Source organism: Passer montanus, unplaced genomic scaffold (genome assembly GCF_014805655.1).
Source record: "Passer montanus isolate IOZ18808 unplaced genomic scaffold, ASM1480565v1 scaffold45, whole genome shotgun sequence".
Lineage (NCBI taxonomy): Eukaryota > Metazoa > Chordata > Aves > Passeriformes > Passeridae > Passer > Passer montanus.
In genome coordinates, this window is record NW_024369373.1 from 11,946,850 (window position 1) to 11,970,983 (window position 24,134).

The 24,134-nt window shown below is 46.0% G+C and overlaps 1 protein-coding gene across 4 annotated transcripts in view; it reads left to right on the plus strand.

Moving 5' to 3' along the window:
• The window catches only part of VSTM2B (V-set and transmembrane domain containing 2B), a 227,015-nt gene extending 203,760 nt beyond the window's left edge, over positions 1-23,255 (plus strand). For 3 of the 4 annotated variants that reach the window (XM_039721319.1, XM_039721322.1, XM_039721321.1), the window contains 4 exons: positions 4,587-4,771; positions 6,341-6,370; positions 7,191-7,487; positions 22,578-23,255. In XM_039721319.1, coding sequence (XP_039577253.1) covers positions 4,643-4,771; positions 6,341-6,370; positions 7,191-7,487; positions 22,578-22,655 — 534 coding nt within the window. In that variant the 5' untranslated portion in view covers positions 4,587-4,642 and the 3' untranslated portion in view covers positions 22,656-23,255. Of the gene's footprint in view, positions 1-3,498; positions 3,980-4,586; positions 4,772-6,340; positions 6,371-7,190; positions 7,488-22,577 lie in introns of those variants that run through there. The other variant, XM_039721318.1, reaches the window with a different exon arrangement.
• The last annotated feature ends 879 nt before the right edge of the window (positions 23,256-24,134 follow it).

Sequence of the window (24,134 nt, forward strand, 5' to 3'; positions counted from 1 at the left end):
AGAAAATGCAGTTTGCAGAAGCCCCTCAGCACATCAGCACACTCAGGTTCCAGGGGGGCACCCTGAGCCCCAGAGTGTGCTGGAACCCCTCGTGTGAGCTGTGAGGGACAGCACTGTCTGCTGCAGCCTTCCATGTCCACAGGGGTCACATGCAAAAGGATTTACTTTCTGTGACTAGAAGCAAAATTGGCTCCTGTGACTACAAAAACACGTCAGTCTAATGAGAAAAATGAGAAGGAAAAAAAGCCAGAAAAATCTAAGAATAGAGTGTTGAACAGGACTTATTTCTGCCAGAGGATTTAGGGGAGAGATAAATATTACTTAAATATGGTAGGAATACCATGTCACATCAAGAATGTTACAGTGCTTTTACACCAGCTCAAAGTATGTCTCATCCCACATGCTTTGTGTGTGTAAATTTGGACGTTTTTGCAGCTTTCTCCTTTCCAAAGGTAATCTGCACTGCCCTAATTTCTGAGTGGATTAACTCCAAACAGGAGTGAAGGCTCCTCCAGTGGCCATTAGAAAGTATTTTGGTCATTCAAATGCTAGTCATTTAAAAGTATTACAGGGAGAATTTACAGACATTCTTTAGAGTAATCAGCTACACAGTGCTGGAGCCACTTAGGGGATTTGATGAGCTCCTGTAAAACACAGTCCAACACCATCAAAAGAAGTGTGCCAGTACCAGAGTGACAGTGTCTGCCTACAGCACCAGGCACTCATCCACTGCCCCCCATCCATCCCCTCCCCGGGTCAGGGGTGCTCCTGCATTTCATACCAGGGGTATTTGGGTTGGTAGTGGAGTATGACAATGGGACTCAGAGGTGACAGAGATGACTGCCCCTTCAGGAGGAACTCTGCTGATTCCATCCAATGACTGGTTCATCCTTCTGGCTCACCTGGAAGGCTGCTCAGGAGTCAGGAAGGGGACTTCAGAGCTTTCCCTGCACCATCCCCTCCAGGATGGCTTAGCAATGAAGCCACTTGTACAACGTGATGGAGAGTCCTGTTACAGAAAAAATGCTCCTGTGCTGGGGTTTATCCGACATTAGAGGGATTTTCTAGTAAAATCTGATTTGGATGTGGAATACTGTGGAAATGCCATAGGACTTCTCCATTAAAACAACAAACTTCAGTTTGCCCAAGTGTAAAATACTGTTACCTATCTGCCATACAGGCAGCTGCAAAAAAAGAAGGTCATCAGCTAAACACAGCCTTTACTTTAAGCACCTGAATAGTCTCCCTGATTTCTGAGAATTTCTGGATGATGCTGCAGAATCAGCAACTACAAAGTGAGCTTCTCCCTATGACATTCCTGCCATTTATCACCTGTTTGGGGTAAGAGTGCAGGCAGGTGAGAGCTTTTACTGTAGAAGTCCCTTTTGCCAGCAGGATTGAATCAATAAATGACTTCAAATGTTGTTATGATCTTAAGAGCAAGATGATTTGCACAGAGTACTTGCTAGTGAGTGTAGAGCACCATAGTCCCTCATTATAGTTTTAGCAAGAGAACATAAAAAGAGTCTTGGATTACTCTAACTTGAGACCGTGAAAAACACACTGTTGTGTTTCTTATTCCTTACTTTAATTGAACACCAAGATATCAGCACTTCAGTGTCAGCTGCTACACATAAAATCAAACTTGGAGGGTAGTAAATACAGCAGAACTGAAGGTTTAGTGTTATATATTGAGAGAACCATTCAAGATAGAATTGTCTTAACCAACACTACTACTACAATAACAACCTTAAATTTATTAAAATAGAACTAAGTTTAAATGCATTTGCCTTTCCTTTTCATTTTTATTACGTACTTTTTATCTCTAAGAACCAAAACTCACTTAACATAAACTGGGTATTTTCACTTCCCCAGCTGTTGTAAATTTTCACAATGTTGCAATCTCAGAAGAAATTTTTAAACATCAATTTTAATAAAAACTTGAGTAAAAGTGTTTAAAACATGATTTGTCACTAGCCATTTGATATAAAAATTACTTGGTTTGATCCTGTTTATCCAAGAGGAGCCCTCTAATCAATCCTTGTGCAGAGGGCACAAAGTTTTGGAATTGCCTCTCTAGCAGAAGACCAACTTAACCCTTTCCTGGGATGTGACTGGGAGACTTGTGCTGCTGAGCAGCGTGGCTGCTGGGTTTACTTCCTCAGGTGTGTCTGTCCTGATGGCCTTTCCCTGCCTTCTTCGTGTCCTGGTGGGTGGAGCACTGCATGGGGACTCTGGCACAGTGACAATAAACCCCTGCAGCCCGAGGCCACATGTGAAAAAGGAATAATGCTGCATGAAGCAGCTGAGCTTTTGGGTGAAAAAGCAGAGCGTCAGCAATTATAACACTATTTAATTAAATGGTGTTTACTAGTTATTACAATAAGTTTTTATGACTGGCAGGGGCTAACTCCACCTGCCTGGGGAACTGGGCCCTGCCTGGGGCAGGATTTAGGCTCCCAGTAACCAATCTGGAGAAAGGCAAGTTGCTCTTCAGGCAAATTGTCATAGACCTGCCAGAGGACTGTCATAGGATTGAAGTCACGGTAAGATCAGTAGGAATGGCTGAAAATCCTCTGAAGAAAAAAATTTCCAGCAAGAAATATTGATTTGATGCAGTTTGGGTATTCTTCAGGACTGTGTGAATTTTACTGGAACCTCCTGATGGAAACCTTGCAAAGGTGGGTTTTCCTAGCAGGGAGCCAGCAGCTGGCAGGGTCCAACCTCCACCAGAGATTTTCCTGATGGGACAGGGAGGTAGCTGGGGAGATAGAGACTAGATCAAAGCTGGTCTGATTTAGTTATTCAAAAAGAGAATGTTCCCAAATATTTTGTTCCATAGAAATCTTCATGTATCCAGCTAACACATCACACATCTTTTTTATGGTATAGAATGAAACCATTAAAAATATAAAGGAAATTTTCTGTAGCTCTTAAAACACACGTCCCAGGCCACCACAGTGATTAAATAAAGTTGTAGCTGGAGAAAATGGTGACTTTTAATGGAATTTCTGGGGGGGTGGGGGGGAAGGGCAAATATTGTAGAAATACACCTAAAATTTATTAAAATACAGCTCCTTCACATTAGTTACTGCAAAAATCAAATTCTGCTTACGATTTATACTTACTGTAATAACTTTACTGATGACTTTTCATGCTTCTATTTTTTTAATTGGGATATTAGCCTGAGAAACAGCTGATCCATGGAAACGTTTTCTTGTTATGATGCTATTTTATAAATCAATAGGAGTAGGGTTTTGGGGGGGTTTTTTTGGTGTTTCTTTTTTCCTTAATGTATTTTAACAAGTAACAAACGCAGCGAGCTCGGAAGCCGGGCAGCAGCCGAGCGATCCGCCGCGGGCACGCAGCCCAGGAGGAGCCCGGGGCGGGGATGGGGCTGCCGCGAGCAGCAGCGGCTTCGCTGCCGCTCCGCAGGTGCTTCCAGCGGCAGCCGCGGCTCCGCGGGTCCCCGGGGCGGCGCCGGGAGCAGGGAGGGGAGGCTGGTCCCCGCCGCCGCCGCCGCCGCCTCGCTGGACCTCGCGGCGAGCTCCGGGCGCGGAGCGCTCCGTGGGATGGGGCTCGGGGAGGCGCCCGGCGTCGCCTCCTCGCTCTCGGGCTGCGGGAGCCCCCACGCAGCGCAGGGCAGGTGAATCCCGCCCGCGGTGGAGAGAAGGAGCGGGACGCGATTTTATTGCTGCATTCCCAGAAACGTCGCTTCCACCTGCGAGCGAGTTTGAGCAGCCGGCTGTGGATTTTATATTTGCTTCTCCGCAAACCGAGGTTAGCCGGGAGGCTTTGGCTTTTTGGGAAGGAAGGAGCCCTGCCCCGGCCCGCTGTGTGCGATGGATTGAGGCGTGCCCGGCTGCGCCCCCAGCCAGGTCCCCGCCCGCAGCCCACATAGATGCGATGGAAAGTCGGGGGCTGTTCTGCACCCTTTGTTACCTGATGTTCAACGCTCCTCTGCTGTTCATTGTCACCGGTGAGTAGGGAACTCCGGCCTCCTCCCGCGGCGATGCGCCGCTCCGGGCACAACTCGCTGGCGGGAGGCTGCGGGGCCGTCGGGGCTGCGGGTCCGCACCGAGCTGCAGCCGCCCCGCTGCTCCCGGCCCGGCCTCCCCGGCGTGCTCCAGCGGGGCTGGGGGCAGGGAGCAGCCCGGGCAGCTCCGGCAGAACAAGGTGGCACTGTTGGGCCGCAGCTGCCGGCAGCGCGCAGCGGAACGGAGCGGGCGCGGCGGGCGCGCAGCCCGGGACAGTCCCCGCGCCGCTCGGCGGGAGGGGACAGCGGGACACCGCTGGCCTGTATCGAGCCGAGGGCTTTCTTAGCAGGACCAGGGGGGGGTTAAGTCCTCTTCAAACTTTCCACTGAAGCCGCGGCTGCAGGGTGACAGGGGCCGGCCCGGCCCTGCCGCTGGTGCACAGTCCTGGATGCTCAGCCTACCCTGTGGTCCCTGGGCTCCAGGAAACCTGTGTCGCGGTCAGCGCTTAGCTCTTGAGCCGAAGCAGCTCACGTTGGACTGAAAAGGACTGATCTTGCCTTTTAATCTCTCTCGTTAACCAGCCCTTGTAACTCTATCTTCCCCTCCCAGCTACCTTTACTGAAGTTCCCAAAGATGTGACTGTTAGGGAGGGAGATGATATTGAGATGCCTTGTGCTTTCCGAGCCAGCGGATCCACCTCTTACTCCTTGGAAATCCAGTGGTGGTACCTTAAAGAACCAGCCAGAGAACTTGCACACGAATTAGCCATCAGTGTCCCCGGCAGCAGGAGCAAGGTAATACATTGCTATGGAGATATATCTCTTCATCTAATGCAACATGCTTAGGCAGTGATCAGAATAAACTCAGCATTCCCAGAGTGCTTCCTCTGCCCAGTGCCAGATGCAAGTAGGAAGCACCAGTGTGCTCAGGCCCTCTGAGGAATGCAGGAGTACAGGGCATGCACCATGAGGGACTTCATGTCAGGAAAGAACATCAGTGCTTTAAGGACTGTAAACAGAAAATGTTACATGTTCCACTGCAAAATCAGCAATGGGGTCCCAAGAAAAGCTGTTGTATGAAGTGTGGACAAGGCAAAACCAGTGCTTCTGTGGAGTGAGCTGGAATTACTGTTAAAGGTGGGAGAGCTTCTGCTCACTGATAGTGCAGAGAAAGGCAAGAGGGATACACCTCTCCGTTGGTATATTAATGTGGCATCAGTCTGCACCTACAAAGGCACAGCTACTTGTCCACATCTACACTTGTGTCCATATCTGAAGCTCAGCAAGATGTTTTCAGTCAGATGTAGCAATTAAAATGCATGAAGCAATTAAATCTTTCGTGCCTTTTGCCCTCCCCCTAGGAAGCCACTTGGTCTGAGGGTAGACTTTAGTTGAAATTTTTCATCTGCATTTCCCCAGCATAAGCCAGTTCATTCTACACCCCTCCCCACCAGAGCAAAGACAACTTGCAGGTGCCAAACAGGGCTGTGGAAGGAGTGGGGTAAAGCAGGACTTGGAGGCTGTGCTGCCCTACTGTGCAGGACATGTCATCCTCCCCAGCCCCTGTCCTCTGTGCCAGCAGGGTGGCCCGCGGCAGCCTCTGTGCCTGTGCCAGCTCCCCTCTCTGTGGCACGCTTGTTTTCCTGCAGAGCTCAAATAGAGATGCAAAGCATATAGACACTGAGCTAATGCGATGCCGCCTAGCTGGGGAAAGTGTAAGTCAGTTGTCAGACTGGGAAATAAATCGCTTGGATTTAAATGTCTTCTTTAACCTTATATAAAAACTGTGAGCTGCTTTTACAATAAATGATGACAGAGCAAGCCTGGAGAATGATGACCGTCTCCCTGAGAGGCGTATCAGTGAGGTCTGAGGCATCACTTAGGTTTACAGTGGTTGGCTGGAGACAAAAACATAACCAAATATGAAATGTGCTGCTGTGATACCTGCTCCCAGGGTGTTTCAGGACTGAAGCTCTGCCCTGAGCCATGCAGGATCCAGCTTGCCCGAGCCCTTCCCTGCTGTGCTGCTGGTGAAGCGTCTTCCCCAGTGTTTGTCAGTGACTGTGAGCAGCAGAGCATGCAACAAGCATTTCTTTGGCTGCTGTTCACACCCTTGGGGAAGGCAGCGCTTCTGTGGGGCAGCACGGGAAGTTTACCCAAACAGTCCCCCCCGGCTGAGCACTGGTTTGCTGCCTTCCCCATCCCCTGGGGAACTATCCTGAGCCACACAGGCTGTGTGAATGGCAGGCTGAGAAAGTTGCATTTATCCATGTCCTGTCCTTCCACCGGGGTGGGAATATGAGCATCCTGTTGATGTGCTGGCAGCGCTGAGTCTAATTGCCCTTTTTTTCCCTGTTCTTTTAGGTAGCAAATAAGGATGCAACCAAAATCAGCGTAAGTGCAGCTCGAGATGGGTGCACATCCCTCCTCCCACGCAGTGGGATTCACTGCATGCCCCCTCATTTCCTGACACACGAATGCAGCTGGGCGCACCGGCAGCCGCGCTCCTGCAGCACGGCAGGAGGGTGGCACGTCTCCCCTCCTCGGTGCGCCGGGGCTCAAGACGCTGTTACCATCTGTTGCTGCTTTTGCAGTCACGTCTCATTCCTCGCAAATCCAGAGGAGGTGGCGCTTGCCTTACAGCCCTTCCTTAGCCACGTTGGAAAAGGACTGTGGGCCAAAACAGAAGAGAATCTTGCCTTTTTTCCCCAGCCTTCTGCAACCCCCAGTCTCCTGAGGCGACCCCTTCTCGGGCTGTCCCGCAGGAAACACCTCCCTTTGCCTTGGATGCGGCCCGGGTGCCGCTGTCCCTGTCCGCGGTGCTGGGGACGCGGGGCAGCTCCTCGGGCCCGGAGAGGGCACCCTGCGACCTGCCGGGCGGGGGGCGACCCCGGGGGCTGCGCTTTCCCCGGGGGGTTCGGGGCGCTTCGTGAGGGCTGGGGCGAGAGACCCCCGCGGGGCTGGTGGCAGAGCGCTGGCGGTGACAGCTGGGAGGTGGCGCGGGAGCGATGGGGACAGGGGCTGGTTGTGGGCAGCGCCCGCGAGGTGGGGCTCCAGCAGCGAGGCGCTGGGCTCTGCCCGCTGCTGCGGGGGGTCCAGCCCCGCTCCGTGCCCCGGCAGCGGCGGGCACGGCGCTGGGGCCGGCAGGGCCCGGCGGGGCAGGCCGCGCTCAGGCCGCGCTCAGGCCGCGCTCAGGCCGTGCGCTCTCTTGCAGACGGTCCGCGTCCAGGGCAACGACATCTCGCACCGGCTGCGCCTGTCGGGCGTGCGGCGGCAGGACGAGGGCGTCTACCAGTGCCGCGTGTCGGACTACAGCGACGACGAGACGCAGGAGCACAAGGCTCAGGCGCTGCTGCGCGTCCTGTCCCGCTTCGCCCCGCCCGACGTGCAGGCGGCCGAGGCGGTGTCGCACATCCAGAGCGGGGCGGCCCCGCGCCGCCACGGCCCCGCCGCCCGCCCCACGCCGCCGCCCCCGGGCAGGCCGCCATCCTCCGCCAGCAGCACGGGTCAGGTAGGGCGGGCGCGGGAGGGACCCCGGTGCCCGCAGGCAGGCAGCCCCGGCGCGGCCACTCGCTCGCGGGTCGGGCGCTGTGACCCCGCTGCCGTGCGGGACTCTGTGCGGCGCTGAAACTGAGCGATCGCGGCCGGGGCTGTTGGCACAGTGCTCTTAGGTTGTCCCAAAGGCCGGGGCTGTGCCTTGCCCCCGGACAGCAGTGAACTCAGGCTGGGAACATGGGTCCGAGTACACGGCTGGGACCTGCATCCCTTTGGTAGGAGCAGTGGGAGGCCCCACGGTCAGAACCCCCTTGCAGCTTTTCGGGTGCAGTGTTTGAAACAGTAGCTGCAGGCTCCAGTGAGCAAAACACCGTGGATGTTCTGCAGAGAATTTAGCTTTGCAGAGAATTTAGATCAGTGAGTGGCTTACAGGGCTGGTTGTCCCAAGCAGATGCGAGGCCTGTACAGAGCAGGATGCAGATTCAGAAGGGAAATGTCAATTGCTGTGTAATGAGCTCCACATCTGAATTAATGGCAGGATAAGAATTGGAAATACAGTGCTCTATAACGTTTTCCAAATGTAAACATCATGCTAATACTGATTGTCTATCAGTTAATACTGTATTAAGTTATTAATGCCACATTACCATATTGTGGTTTGCCAGAGAAGGCAGTTACAAACCTTTATTTATCCAATGACAGGCATGTCTGGGACGAAGAACATAGTCTTAAATCTGCATTGCAAAAGTGTTTCAAGCTTCAGAGGTGTGGTGCTGCTGTGGCTGGGCTTCAGCTCTCCCCTCAGCCACTGTCACTTAGCTAATGTTGAGCAAATGTCCCTGCCAAGTTATCTGTGGAAAAGGGAAACAATTGTATGCACTAACTGTGCCGGGAAGGCCCTGAGCTCCCCTCTCTGCTGAGTCTCTTCTGACGCAGATTCATAATCTTCACGCAGGGAAGTTCACACTTCTTCCTGATACCTCTTCACACTTTCTGGGCAAGCAGTTGCAGGTTTTGGCTCACAGTAATGGAAATCATTCCTATATGGGTCACTGTCACCTGCTGGCGCTTTACAGGTGCTGTAAAAGTTTTACCTGGCTACTACCTTTTCCTGTTTTCTGAATAATTTAGTTCCTTTCTTCTGTAGAAATACATGTGAAAGATTTTGCTCCTTATCATTCCCAAGACTGAGGTGGTTGTTCATTGCTGTCTAGTGGTAGATAAGGTGATAATTCCTGAGATCTAACTACAGGTGCTTGTGGGCATTTAAAGAAGTTCATTTTGCTTTTGCTGAACCCACTGACCCCAAGAAATTAAACCAGACACTGTTACGCTCACGATCTATTGTTCAGGACCCCAGGGCTGGGGCTTGTTCTCATGTTTCCTCTCCACTCTGTGAGAATTCCTGCAGTGTTTTCCATGCTGACAGTAGAGGCTGGCTTTAGGACTTTGCACTGTGCACCCTGCCTGCTGAGCCCAGAGCTTATGTGGTGCATGTGAGCTGAAACCAGGACGGTGGAAGTGCAGCGGGCTCAGTTCCACGTCAACAGATGGATGCGAGCGCGTGCTGCCAAGACAGCATGTCACATATGCCTGTTAGGGCAAGACCTCCTGCCCAGATCAGCTAAACTGCTGTCTGTCCCGATTTTTTACGTCTGTGGTTTGGGATATGGCACTTCTGCATCACTTCTAGGCTGCATTAAAATCTGAAAATAAACTGGTGGTGTTGTGGCCGGCAGTGGAGGTAATGGATTGATTTAAATCAGTGAAAAAGGTAGCAGGATACAGAAAAACATCTAGTGGGGGTGTCCAGGTGGAGACTGATGCTGAGGGCTACAAAACTGGCCAAACAAAAATCTGGTGCTGTGAGCTCCCTGCTGGGCACGCTGGTCTCTGTGAACAGTGCCACTCTGTGGCAGCTCCAGTGCTGGAGAAAGCCAAGTCAGACTGTTCCTGCTCCTGTACTGACTGAAAAAGGTGTAAACCAGCACCTGCTTTTGTCCCTATAAGAGGAAGGTAATTAATCCTGTGTTTTGGTATGGTCCTCTTGTAGAAATAATGCCTTTTCACTCTGCTTGAATCAAGATCTCTCTGAATAACAGGCTTCTCCCTGGTTTGCTGTAATTTCTGTACCTATGGTAGTTTGGAGCTGCCTGTAATTGTGAATCAATAGAACATCAATCACAGCATGGCTTAGGCGATTTGCAGCTGAGGGATTTGACCCTCAAAAATTCCTGATTCAGGTACTTTTTGGATCAGAGTCTTGTTACCACAAGATGTCTGGTTGCTTCTGTGAAGCAGATTGCTGCTGTCCCAGTCCCCATCTCCTGAGTACTTTAGAAAGACTGTCTGGGCCAGGATTTGGTCTGAAGCATAGAGACAGCTTGGTCTAGAGGCAAGAAGTCTTCCCTAGGCCTGAATAGAGACCTGGATAAAATAATAACATGGCAGTCATTGTGATGAGGGCTGGCAGGAATATCACCTGTTTTTGTGAGGAAAGGGAAGACTGGGGTCTCCAGTGCTGCCCCTCAGGTTGGATAAGCACGAAACTTTCTTCATAATGTCCTAAAAGAAAGTGACATCTTAGATCTTCTGAGTTTCCCATTTGTATGTTAAAGTGGTGTTTTTTAGAGCTACCATTAGGTACAGTAATTATTGTTCTCCATAAAGTATGCAGTTGCATTTGCATAGGAAATGGGGATTTTCCCTTTATTTACTTCTGGGAACCAGAAGCCCTGTTTCAAGTCCACCCCCGTGAGGCAGTGTTGTAACTAGTTATCCACCCAGTAGGGCCAACAAATCCAACTAAATCTTTGTTCACGAGGTGTTTAAGACTGCAGGACCTAACTTTGTGTTGCTGTATGAGTTATATCTGCATAGCAGCATAATACATATTATTATATGTATGCCTCATTATCCTATTTTTGAGCTCCATAACACATACAGATAAGTACTTGCACCAAATCTGTGTGTAATAATTGAATAGTCTGATACATTTCCAGTATTTAGCATTTCTAAGTCTTTTCATTGTACACAGGGATATTTCCTCTGTACAAAAGCAGAAATGTGGTTGAACAATGGATTTGCTATCAGCAATTAAGAAACATCCTCATTTAAGGCACTGGAGAGCTCTGCCTGAGAGCTGATGGCGTGGCACTAGCTACAGTGTCCTGCATGAATTAGCCTCTAATCCTATTTTCCTTGCAATGGAAATCTTCCCAATACTTTCAGTGTAGTAGAGAGGGTCTCTATGTACTTGGATTCCAATAAACATGATTATAGATCAAATGCTACATTGGGATGTGCCTGCAGGGCTCTTGTTGACTTCAGCTGCTGCCCCAGTCACGCACCATGGAAAAGTGTGATTCTTTACATCTTCTAAGTGAACTGAAACATGAATTTATTAGGATAAATGTGTCTGTTACTGAGATTATTTAAAGAGCAGAGAGTCTCATCTGACATCTGGGTATAAATAGAAAATCCATTGTTTTGAACATCATCTGAAATGGTATTTGCCTGAAATCTGTGTCAGCATTATGGTATATAAGGCAATAGATCCAGTATAACTGACAAATTCACCAATATGCCACAAATATTAGATACTTAAACAGATTTTTTTCTGTGATGTTTAACCAACCATGTAAAAACCTGGTGTTGTGGTCTCATGGAAGCCTAGAAAATGGGATTTGGGCTGTGAGGAGACAAAGATCTGCTGGCAAGACCATTTTTAACACTATCAGAGAAGCAGGCATCCATGTGGTTCTAAATGAAACAATATTGAGCTTTTAGTTAAAATGCTTGTACACAGATGGAATCTTACACTGTAGGAGAAAAATGGGGGTGAGCATGTGAAAATGTGCACAGTTGTCAGTGTTTGGAAGTGCTCCTGGTTTTTACTGGGTAGAGTAGGGGGGATGCAGGAGCATCACTGAGTGAAACACACGGTATCTCTGTTTGTAGTCCAAGTGTTTGAGACAGATAAATGACACAAGAACAATAACTGACTTTGTTGAGTCGTGTGACAGCTGTGAAATTAAATATGAAAACTTAATTTCAGATCTTCTAAATTTAAGTCCAGTGCCTTAGTCGTGAGACTAACTTTGTCATCTGATGGTGCAGTAATAAACAAGGATCTTCATCCTGACCTCCTGGGAGGGAAATTGACTGTATTATATCCCACCAAATGGTCTCCAAAATGAGTCCCTGTGTATTGGCTTGGGGGCAATTTTTAGTTTAACTTCTGAGCAGAATGCAGATCAGACATTGCAGCTTCAAATTCCCTTTTATTTGTTTGATCTCTAGCCTCAAAGCTCAGAAGTGAAAGCTTTAAATAAAATAAACAAAGATGGGAGTGTGAAATAAGAAGCTCTAGGAGGAACACAGGCTCATGTGTTATGCACTGATGAAGTGGTCATGTCAAGGAAGAACATAAATCTTCACTCCATGCCTGTCCCTGCCCTGCTCCAAGCCTTTCATGTCTGAGGCAGGAGGAGCTCTCTCCTGGGCTGCTTGGCCCAGATGGAGCAGCAGGTGCCAGCCCTGCAGCCCCCGTGCCCGTGGAGCTCGGCAGGGCAGGGCAGGCACTGCCAGCCCACCTGGGGGCAGGAGGCCACGTGGAGACTCAGATCTCTGTAGTGCTCGAGCAAGCAAGAGTCTGTGCAGCCCAGAGACAGCAGAGGAGGGAGAGCAGTGTTTTATTGTGTGCAGAGCTGTGGCTGCTCAGGGGGACTCTGTTTGAGGGGCTGTGCTTGGGTTGGGACTAACTTTGGGGTAAGGGTTTGAGTTCAGGGCTCTTCTGGCTTTGTCAGAGCTTTAATGACTCTCTGCTAGTTTGAGACACAGCCTGTGGAGCTCGTTTATGTTTGATAGATGAACATTACATGAAATAGCAAGAAAGGAAAGTCTGTGATGCTCTTCAGCTCAGGCTCCCTGCCTTTCCCACTCAGTAGTGTCTGGGTCTACTCCACTTCCCCGTGCTTTTTATGAGACCATGTATGAGCTCAATTCTGATGTTACTTGTAGTTAAATGCAACCTGGGTCATGTCACATTTTCCTTTACATTAAATAAAGTAGCAAGACAGAGGCCATAACTGAATTATCAGGCTGACCTCCTAAATGTCACTGGATAATAAACATGCAAAAAGAATTCTCATTAAATACACATCACTAGCACTTTAATATCTAGGCAAATTAGACTGCTTTGGGGACAAGTGAGGTCAAATATCTTCTTTTGTGTCTGTGTAATGTGGATTAATTCTCGAACTGGACAAAAGCACTAACTGCTGTACTGTGTCACCTCATTATCTAGGGCAGAAACGAGCTGTGCCTGGGTGTTTTTGTACTGTGGAAATGCAATTTATTTGAGTAACCTCCTTTCAGCAGTTCTTGCTTGTTCCCCAGAGGACAGACAAAACCGTACTAACGTATTCTACTCCAGCCTGTTCCGTGCCCTTGAAGAAATCCGAATATTATTTGAGTTTCTTTGAAATCTTTAAGTTAAAGATGAAAAAATCTTCTAAAAATATTGCTAAACACAATGAAGGGAGTATTACAGGTCTTTTTAGTGAATGTTGAAGCTATATCTAACACTGGTCTAGATTTCTGTATAAGATTGGTTCATTAGTGAGTGAGAATTAGAAATTTATATGAAGAATGGCTTAGTGCACCCACATGTGTTTTTGCACGAGCAAACAGCATTTGGGGCAGGCATACATATATAGTGCTAGTTCTTTATACATTGTTTCAATAGATACTTTGCAAAACGGAGTCTTAGTTTGCAGCACCAGCTAACTTTGTATCTTTTACGAGAGGCAGTAATTGTTTCTCACTCCCCACCTCTGCTACACTGGTGCAGTTTTACTGATGTGTAAACTAATGCTTGAACTGTGCTGTCGATTTATATAGGTCCCTGACAGTTTAAAGCTTAGAAATGCCCAGACAGCCTTACTGGTACTGGTTTTGAGAAGGCTTTTAGTAGTGTGGGCTGTAGTTGGAAAGCAAACACAGAGTAGCCTCTACCAAGAAATGAATCTCGCAGTAGTCCTGCGTAGGTGTTTCTTTTTTACTTAAGAGAGCCTGACAGGACTGTGCTGGCAATAAAAGGAGGTAGCTTTGGATTTTGATTTAGCTTTGCTAAAGCAGTAAGAATGCTGTCAGGCTCACTATTGCTGTTTACTATGTGTTTTTTAAAATTAGATAATGGTGGAGCAGTCCCATATGTCAATAATAAACAGTTCAAGTAGGTTTGTATTGGTAAAAATGGGGTTGTCAGCAGAATGGTATTATTTGTCACAACAGCAGCTAACAACCAAGCACTTTATATTGCTAGGCTGTTATCAGCTGGGAGGCAATTTTATTAGCTGGAAAGAAGAGCAGTTTGGCAGAGCAGCAGCCGTGCTCAGCAGAGGGGTCTGTGTGAGCCAGCTCGAGGTTGTGCCGGGCTGGAGGAGGGAGCTGTGCTCACAAAGGAGCCCAAGCACTCCCCACAGCAGCTGCTCCACCCTGCCCCTGGCTGGGAGTGATGCCTTGTGAAGGCTGACCTGGAACAGAGACTAGACAGAGCTAAAGTAGGTATTTATTAAGAGGTCTCAATAGATCTACCTGGGCAGCACAACCCAAAATGGCTACAAAAATGGATGACTGATCACAGGGTCTCTCACTTGGATAAGTTTTGGTCTATTAGTGTATTGGGGCTAATTGTCCAATTACAGCTTTAGCTTATGAAGTCCAATCCTTGTTTTCTCTCTTTAGTCTACCATTGTTTATGCTCTTGTGCTTGAGTTTTGGATCATTTTTCTTTGGACCCCAGCTGGATAAGGTATTATTTTGACTCCCTACTCTGTGCAGAGAGTCACCATCCCCTAATGTGAAGCCCAGACCCACACACTAAAGCAGCAGAGAATCTGAAAAATATAAAAGCTAAACCTGAGGCATCAGGAGCAGGGCATCCCTGTGTGAGCAGGGAGAGGCTCTGACTTCCAAAGCAGGCAGAGCACAGGGAGCTCTGTCATGGGCATTGTCTCCTGTTCCTGTTTTGTTACCATGCTGCTGGAGGTGTTCAGGAGACATGGCAATGCATCACCTGAGCACGTGGGTTAGTAGCACACAGCGTGGTGGTGCTGAGCTCATGGCTGGGCTTGATGATCTTAAAGCTCTTTTCCAATTCTGTGATTCTATGGGTAAAACTCATCAAACTCAAATAATTAAAATAGTTTACTGATTTATAATTTTTTAATTGGCCTGCTAATCTGAATCCCTCTCACGCTGAGGAGCTGGAGACTTCACATGTGCAGAGGGTATTGAGGAATGTCCCATGTCCACAGTTTTGTCAAATAACCCCTTATTCTGCTGCCTTATTCTGCAAAGCTTGGCACCCCTTACACCTAGGGCACAGCAGAGTCTTTAGTTAAACTAACACCTAGCAAATACCAGTCATTGGAAATTACTGGAAATTTGGAGGGTCTCTGTATTTGTGGGTCAGTCCCAAAATGCCACTGTTTGTTTACAGCAAAAAGTTGATTCCTTCTTTATTGAAATCACAGGCTCTGCTTTTTTTCCAGGGACATGCTTTCAGTACAGCCATTTTTCATGTGTCATCATGCGTTCTGCTAATGCACTTAGCTCTGTTTTTTAAGTATGGACAGGATAGGGTTATTTAAAAAAAAAAAAACCCAAAAAAAAAAAAAACCAACCAAAAACCTTAATCTGCACTCGCATCTGCTTAAGTTTAGTAATTCTGATTGGAGTGATAATTACAACTACATTGACAGCTTGTTCCTAATCCTGATCAAGTCAAAAATACTCTAAAAAGAGTGAAGTGAGAACCACAGTGTCATCGTCTTTATTTCTGGTTTGCAAATATTTACAACTTGTACCAATTAACAGAATGTGAAATCTGTGGTTCAGTCCAGTGGGACTCATTGTTAGTCTTTTCATAAAGTTCCTATGGAATTGTGTGACCATATCTAGCTTGCCTGCTTTTCTTCAATATGACCTTTTATTCCTCCTATTTATAATGCAAAACCTGAGAATGTGCCCCAAACTTGCTTCAAAGCTCAGTACCTGAAACCAGCTCCCAGAATTTTTCATTGTCTTGTGCTCTGGGCAGTTTGAGTTGTGCTTTTGCCACTTATGTATATGGATATGCTCTGGAATTGCTCACATAATAGTACAGAAGAAGGAAGTGTAGGACTGCCTGCTTATTTACCACCTGAACTACCACTCATGCAGTTACTTAGTTTTCTTTCTTTTAGCTTAGAATTAATTTTCCACCAAATTTCATTACAAAGAATTTTGTTTCTCTCGTTATTCAACTTTCAGGGAGTGAATTAATGGTTCTTGGTTTTATTAAGTTAATTTTAGATCACGGAACTGCAGAAAATTCTGGAAATTAAAACAAATTCATAGTTGCATGCTTTGAGTGTCTTAATAAGATGTTTGGCAAGGAGGGATGACCCCACCGATACCAAAGCAGAAATCTGTTTATGTGAGGGTAATACAAAGTAGAGAGCAGCTGCAGGTCTTAAAAGAGGAAAGTTACTGGCTTATTTAAATGCAAACCAATAGAAAGTGAACTGTATAATTTCTATATAATTAATTATTTCATTTTTAGCATTCAGGATGCATTTCTGTTCTCCATTGACACCATCCAGAGCAGTGTTTCCTTTTGGAGCTTGTTATAAATGACTCCTGGTGTTGTCTTGAAGTTACTCTTTAATTTCTCCCGAGTGGCTATTTGGCATGGTTTGTTTGGCTCTCTCCAGTGTAGAAGAGATCCCAAGAGCAGCCCCAAGGGCCTGGCTCCCCCAGCTCTGCTGGGCTGTCTGTGGGCACTGCCTGCCCCCAGCACAGAGGTGTTCTCAGGCACATGCAGTGTTTGAAGAAGCAGAGGGAGGCTTTGGTAAGAGTGCTGATTGTTCTGTTCACTCTTGGCTACCACAGAAGGGAAGTGGGGATATTGAGGGAAAATATTTCTCATATTGTGTTACCCTATTTCTTGTAACTTTAGTGGGAGATAGTTTTTTGCCAGTGTGTTGGCAATGAAAACTGCATATTTCTCTAGGAACCTAACACTAGAAGTATTTGTGTGTAAATACAGGAGTATTTCTTGCTCCACAGCAGATATGCATTTCCCTGCATTCATCAAATCCACTAGTTCAACAACTCTGTGTGTGATAGCTGTTAATTCAAAAGTGTTGTGCTGGGCAGACCTGCAGCAGCTGTGGAATGGGTCAGACCAATTGTCCATTTAATCCTTTACCTTGTGTCTAATGGTGTCCTTATGATCCAGGAGAGGGAAGAGCCTCTGGAGAGGATCACAGAGCACTTGGCTGGGCTGTGTACCATGAGTGTGTTTGGCAGGGATTGTCAGCACTAACATTTTAAGGAAAACTTGGCCTTAATGAGTTTCAATTAAAATGAGCTCTGTTTAGATCAAAATCCACATCAGTATTTGCAGGTGCCTTAAGAAACACACCCCCAACTCCTCTCCCAGTGCCTGTGCCTGTCCTGTCCCACAGGCACTCACACATTGAATTCCAGCAGAGCACTGCAGTGCTTCAGAAAATCAATACTGCAGAAGGAATATGTTTCTTCTCTTAGCTTCTTATCAGAACCAAACTTTTATTTCTGCATCATTTCCTTGCATGACTACACCTCTCTCTCATTTCCAACCAATTTATTTGTTTTGTAATCTGTAGCCTTACTGCTCCCATGCTAAAACACTAAAGTCTAAAAAGCCAAACCACTAAAACACCAGCCTCCTGTCCTAGGTGAACTTTTTGAGTTGTCACATCAAGAATAGTCAAAATTAAGAACCAGGCTGCTACAAGGAATTGGCTTTTTCCTCAAATGCACATATTTATTTTTCTACCTACTCAGGAAGTTTGTACTGTGCTGCCCTGTATGCAGCTTCTGTAGTTATCAAGCCTTAAATTCTGCCTCACCTCGTTGTTTTCAGGTGAGTTTAGCCCAGCACATAAATAGATACAGGTGTGGGCAAGTAAATTAGTGTAATTTGGTTTCCTCTTTTCAGGTCTGCTAAATACTCCAAATGCAAATGGAATCTTATTTGAAATATTAAAACCTGTTGAGTTTTCAAAACCAGGACAGGAGGCTTTCAGTAACTCTTGTAATGTGGGATTTTGGCAGTTCACCTCAAAACATAGACCTCAGTATTGCAGTGGATATTTTGAGAGAGAATGTGTAGAAACAGTGAAACTCAGGTGTATTTGAGAAGACCTAAAATTATGACAGAGTTTTACAAAACCTTGGTCAGTGTCTTCTGGCCAGTAAAATTGCTTTCAGCTTCCTGGAGAGTTTGAGGCTCTGGTGTGGATAAGGAAGTGAAATGTAGGCATTATCATGCAGGGTCTGGAGGGCAATGCTGCTAGTTTCACCTGGCTGTGTCAGAAGATTTACTCCTGACCTTAAAAACCTTGATGTCATGGATGAAGGAGCACAGCAGAATCACAAGCTTCTACCTGCTTGGTTGTGTAGAAATAAAAACATATGCTGACTTCTGTGAGGCATTTTCTTGAGATGAGTTACGGAAAGCTGTTCCAAAACTCAGCAAATCATAAATAAAAACTGTAGTGGATAGAAAACTAATTTTGTCATCATGCCTTCTAGGCAGGTTCAGTGGCCAGCAGAGCCCATGCAGTTGCTCATAAATATGTGGGAAGTCACCGCTGCTGAAATTAGCTCCACCAAAAGGCAGCTGAGGAGCTGTTTCTGGTTGTGCCTGGGCAGGATGATCCACAGCCAGCTGAAAGCCAGGAGCAACGGGGACATCACAGTTCAGTGGTTTTTTTCTGTTGTACCAGTATTTATTTGAACAACACCACCTCCTGTTCCAGGCAGGTTTGAGCTGGGAGGGTCTGCTAAAATCAGCACAGGCTCTGCATGCACTTCTGCACAGAATCCTGGAGAAATAGCTCCTGGGGAGCAGTGGGAATTTTAAGGCATTAGGTACAAAACAAAAGATTTAAAAAAAGCAAAAATGTGTGTGTGGATTGTGCTGGAAGTACTTAAGAGTGGAAGGGTGTAGACACTTTATAAGATCTTGTCTCAAACTGTGGAATAGTTCTAATGGGGTGTAGCTTATTATCTCTTTGGTTCAGTAAGTGTATAGTGACTTCAGTAATTTCCATTAAAAACTTCTAAGAAGCTCTTGGGTCTGAAGTTGGGTAAATTCCCTTCAATTCAGTGCAAGTGCTCCAAATGTGTGTCAGTGAGTGAGAATCTGTTTTATCTAGGAGGGTATTGTTTGTAATGATCCTTGACTAGCAACACATGTAAAGCTCCATTTTTTTTTTCCATAGATATCAGAACAAGAACATGTATCAAGCACAATCTAAAGTTTCTGGACTGAGAGAACAGATCCATCTATATGGTCACCTCTTAATGAAATGCCAGTTTTGAGGGCTTTAATTGGGCATTGTTCAGTAAGGAAATAGGCCAAGGCTAACAGGTCACTGCATAAAAGGCAGTGCAGAGAAGTGTCTTGTGACACTGCCAACCAGGGCCCCAGCTCCATCATCAATAGGCAGTCAGATTTTAGGTGTTATCTCATCTTTCAAGGAAAATAGGCTACTGATGTCTTTCAGCTTTTTATTATATGGGCCACTGCATTTTACCACCATCTCAGAAAGAGACATCAAAGGATTTTTCAGATTCTTTCTAGTAAGAAAAATAGGTGACTGCTGGAAACTGTGGGTTTTGACCATTGGTTAAATATAGCTTGTAAAAGAATCTTCCCATTTTTTCTGGGTGTCACAAGTCACTTGGTTAATTAATGTTTATTTTCAATTGAACTCTTTTAAGTCAAACTGTGATTAATTCTGGCATAAAAAAATATTACATAGAAAATTGCAGTAACACACTATTATGTCATAAATTGCAAAGAAGGAGGAGTGATGCCAGAGAGCAATTCACCATACATGAAGAGAACAATTTGTTCTTGTTCTGCATGGTGGTAGACTTTCCCTTTTGGCCATGAGCATATAAATATTTTAAAAGCAAAATTGTAAGTCTGTATAGTGATAAATAAGCTTGCAATAACAGTGCATCAAATGAATATTCAAAATATCAGTGAAATGTTTTCTTGCAAGTGCCTGTAGTTTGCAAGTAACTGTGAACTCCTGATTTAGGGTGTCTGGATAAGAACCCTCTCTTCTCACACCTGGGTCAATCATGTGTCCAGACCCTCATGCTCAAGCCCGCGTTTTGTTTGTTTAGATCTACAGATGTAGCAATTTATTAACTAAAAGTCAAGACTTCCACTACTGCAGTAACAGCAGAATTGAGGACACTAACTTCAGTTTGTTGTTGAAATTATTTTTCTTGTCTGCTTATATTTAGAGGGAAGAGAATTCTGACGTTCTGTGTGTCCAACACTGTGTAAAGTCTTGGAGCAGAACAGCACTGAATCAGTATGAAAAAAAGAAGCTTGTATGTAGTGTTCAGTAAGAATAATCACTTTCAAATAGTTTTTTTTAAAATATGTTTTCATTTAACTGCTGAGATTTTGTTAACGGAGTCTGAACTCACATTCTGCTGTCAGAGAAGATGGACAATATAGATTAAAACAACAGTAGTTTCTACAGAAGGAAAAGACTGTTGAATTCACAGTTCTGCATTGAAATTTAAACTAAAACCAGTACATAAAGGTAAAACCAACATAGAAATGATTTTGGTAGGCAGGCACACAGGTTGTGAATGCTTTCCCTTCAAAGCAGCAACGATCCTAAGCTGGTGTTCCTGGCAGCCCTTCAGCACCATAGCAGTAAGGACACTTGAGCTTCAAGAGCCCATTTCTCCAGGTTGAGTTTCTCAGTGTTTCCACAAAAGCACATCTTGCTGTCTGAGCAACTGGCAGCATCTCAGACTCAAGCCCTGTTCATTGAAAGCAGGGAAAGAATGGGTTCTCAGCACCCTCAGGTTTGATCATCATAAATATCCAAGGCCAGCTCTTCCCTGCAGTGCTGGGCAGGTGTTGAATTGGCATGAATTTGGCACCACTGAGCTGTGTGCAGCTGCCAGGAGTGTTGGCTGCTGCTGGGCTGCCCCTGCCATCCCCAGGCTCAGGGGACAGTGACAGCACATGGGGATTGTCCTGGACTGCCCTTCTTGCAGCTGTGCCATGTCCCAGAAGGGAGAACTTCCCTGCACACACTTCTAGTGTCTTTTTGCAATGAGTTGCAACTAACTCCTTTAGCTGCTGGCGTTAATTGTGTTTGTTAATGATTTTTCAGCTTTCAAAACAAAAATCCTGTATTCATCTTAATACCTTGCTGTTACTGTGCAGGCAGTCCTTAGCACGTGTTTGTGCATGCAGGGATTTAATTAAAACCTTAATAACGAAATAATCACCACACAGTCTGGGCGTCTGTGAGATAGCACTGTGGGGACATTTTTTGAGTTCCTCAATTGCACACCACATTGCTGTGCAGTTTTTGATGCTGGGTAATCGTGCTCCAGCATTGCTGGTGAGGTGGGTATAGATTACGAGGCAGCTGGAGCAGCGAGCCCAAGAGCAGTGCTTTGCTCAGGCACTCTTTGAGGCATTTCCTTTGATCATGCCACAGCTGGGAGACACTCACATGTCCTAGAGACCAAGACTAAAGTATTCACATTACCATGCCTGAAGTGAGTTTCCTAAACAGAAGTGCCCTGATTACTTTTTCAGAGATACAGAAAACTTATTTTTAAATTTTTCATGCTTTGCAAAGTGTCTCTCTCAGTCTGGGTGGCACTCAGTGTTTTGGGCACTGGTCACTCCTGTAGGTTGGGTGTTCAGCAGAGAGGAGGCCTCTCCACAGGTGCCCCTCTGCAGGGCAGATTCCCATTGGACTCCTGCTTTTGTCCCACATCCATCACATCCATCCCATGCTGGTGACAGCTGCACATGCTGATCCTCCCATGGCTCAGGAAGGTGTCCCCAGGGACTTTTGGGCCAGGCAGCTGCTGTGGCCCAGCCTGGCCTTGTCTGTGTGGGCTGAGCCAGGCACAGGGAGTACCAGGTACCTGTGTCCTAGCCTGCAGCACTGGCAGGGGCTGCTCCAGGGAATGGGGCTGCTCCAGGGAACGGGGCTGCTCCAGGGAATGGGGCTGTTCTAGGGAATGGGGCTGCTCCAGGGAAAGGGGCTGCTCCAGGGAAAGGGGCTGTTCTAGGGAATGGGGCTGCTCCAGGGAATGGTTTGCCTCTGCCTCTGCCCTTGCCCTTGCTTTGCCATCAGCACAGCAATGGCCATTTCAGAGGTGCACAGCAGAGCCTCATGCCTGTGTGTCTGCTCTCTTGGCCAAGAGACCTTGGCCCCACAGCTCAGCCCTCCGTGCCAGAGAGAGGGGCCCCACCGCAGTGCACAAAGCAAACACCTTTTTGTATTTTTTCAGCACACATTGCTAGAAAATAGAAAAACTGAGTGAGTATCACGGTGTGCATGGGTGTGAGGCAGGAAGCCCTGGCAGCTGCAGCAGGAGTGGCTGCCCCTGCTTGCTGTGAGCAGCTGCCTGGGCGTGTCCTGCCCCCTGAGTTAGCTCATCGCTCTCCTTGGGACAGGCTGACAGGAACAGATGTGTTCCACACCTGACCTCTGTTTTTCTATAGCTCCTGAGCACATTTTTAATTTAAAATTCTGCTCTTTCCTATAAAAGGTAAAGAAGATGTCAAGGTCTTGCTGTTCCCATTCCAAATGGAATGGGTTCATGTCCTGTTAATCAAGAAGTACAGACGCAGCATTTGTCATTTCCCTTTAAAGTAATGGGTGGTTGATACCTGTCATTTCTCAAGAAACTATATACCAGATTATGGTGTATTTATAGAAATCTCAATTGCTGGTAACTTGGCTGAAGCCAAGTTTAGGCATACCATTAGTAACACATAATGAAATGACCTAAGTGGAGTCAGATTTGGGAGGGGGAGGAAAAAGCTATTTGAGTTGAATAGCTTGAGGATGCTGTTTTACTATTAAAATTAAGCTTCTGACCCCTGGCACTGAAGTGATAAAAATGAATCTTCCTATATTTCTCTTTTGCATTTAATCTTCTATATTGGAAAAGATAAAAAATCAAATCTGCTTCTCTCCCTTGTCTCTTTCTCTTCTAGGTACAGGACCTATTTATGCTACAGACCCACTCCTATACATGTCCCTGTTACTACTGCATAAGCTTGTACATTTATTAGTAAACCACTGACGGACTGCTCACTCCACTCCTCCTCAGCCAAACAGAAAGGAACCTATTTAATAACAAACAAAACCCCTGACAAAGAAATCCCTACCGTTTTAAAGATGGACAGAAAGAGACTGAAAGAAGCATGATAAATTCTACATGGGGGGAAAAACATATTTTTGGGGATGCCACAAGAAAGTAAACCACATAGAATAATGCATCTAGTTTCCAGACTCTATGGTGTAAAGCCCTGCTCTGTGCATGGCACTTATTATTTCTCTATTTTAATGTAATATTTTTTCTTTTCTAAACCTTTCCTCTGACTCTTCATTTTGCACGAACTGTTGAGCAGTTATCTTTATGACAATATGTAAAGATGTTGGGTCAAACCCTTCCTAAGAAAGGAAATATTTTTAGTAGATTATTGTGTTTAGGTTTTTTGGATTTCCTTTTTCTTTTTTTAATTAAATTATTTCTTTTGGAGACATTAAAAAGGTACATCTTACCATAATTAATATTCACTGTCAATAATATTTATTTTTAAATGAAGATTGGAAACAAGGTAAGACATTTGTTTATAAACTGTATTGTATATTGCTGAATAACAGTTGAATAAAAAGATTTTGAAATAAAGTTTTTACAGATGTGTGTGCCTTTCCCTGTGTCCTGAATGTCCCTGAGAAGGCTTGATGGCTGCATGCCTTCCCTACCTTGTCACAGCACAGAGACTTGAGGAAAGATGCAGTACAAATAAAATGAAATTGAAATCAGTTATTTTTCAGACACCCTCAGCTGGCGCCAAAGCCCACAGCAGAACGTGCAGGCAGCCAGTCCCAGGCTGCAGCTGCCTTTTCTTGGTGCCACCAGTTATCTCTGGGCAGTCAGGGCAAGATGTGGTAGATGGACAGTGGGGCAGTGTGTGGCATTCAATGTAAATTGCTTTGGTTTGCCCCTGGCCTTTCTGAAAAAAAGGAGAATCAAGCAGTGGAAAATCAAAATAAATCATCCTGGAATGTTGCGTAACCTAGTTCCAAGATTTGTTTAAAATATATTCAGATTTAATAAAATGCATAATTTTGTCACTTTTCTTACCCAGGTGAGCTTCCTCTAAAGAATCTTTTTTTTTACAGTAAATAGTTATTTTTCTGTTGCAAAATGCTTGTTTTTCAAGTGAGCCAATAAGATATCTTGGCAAAGAAACATGACCTTCATTAGCTGAATTTAGTGAACTGCCTTGAAATTTCCTATGCCTGACTATGACTCTCATCCTGTCACTTGTGTGGCATTTTAGAGAGGAGTTTCCTTGTGGCAAAGGCAGAGTGCCAGCTCCAGTGGCAGCAGGACTGTGCCTGCAGGAGCTGCAGAGCAAACACAGGACACGCCACTGCCTCACCTCAAACCTGAGTCCTGTCCTAGAAGGAGGGCAGGAAGGGATTGACATTTTCCCAGGTGCTCAGGATTTCTTTTTCCTAGGGCTGCCAGTGACAGCCAG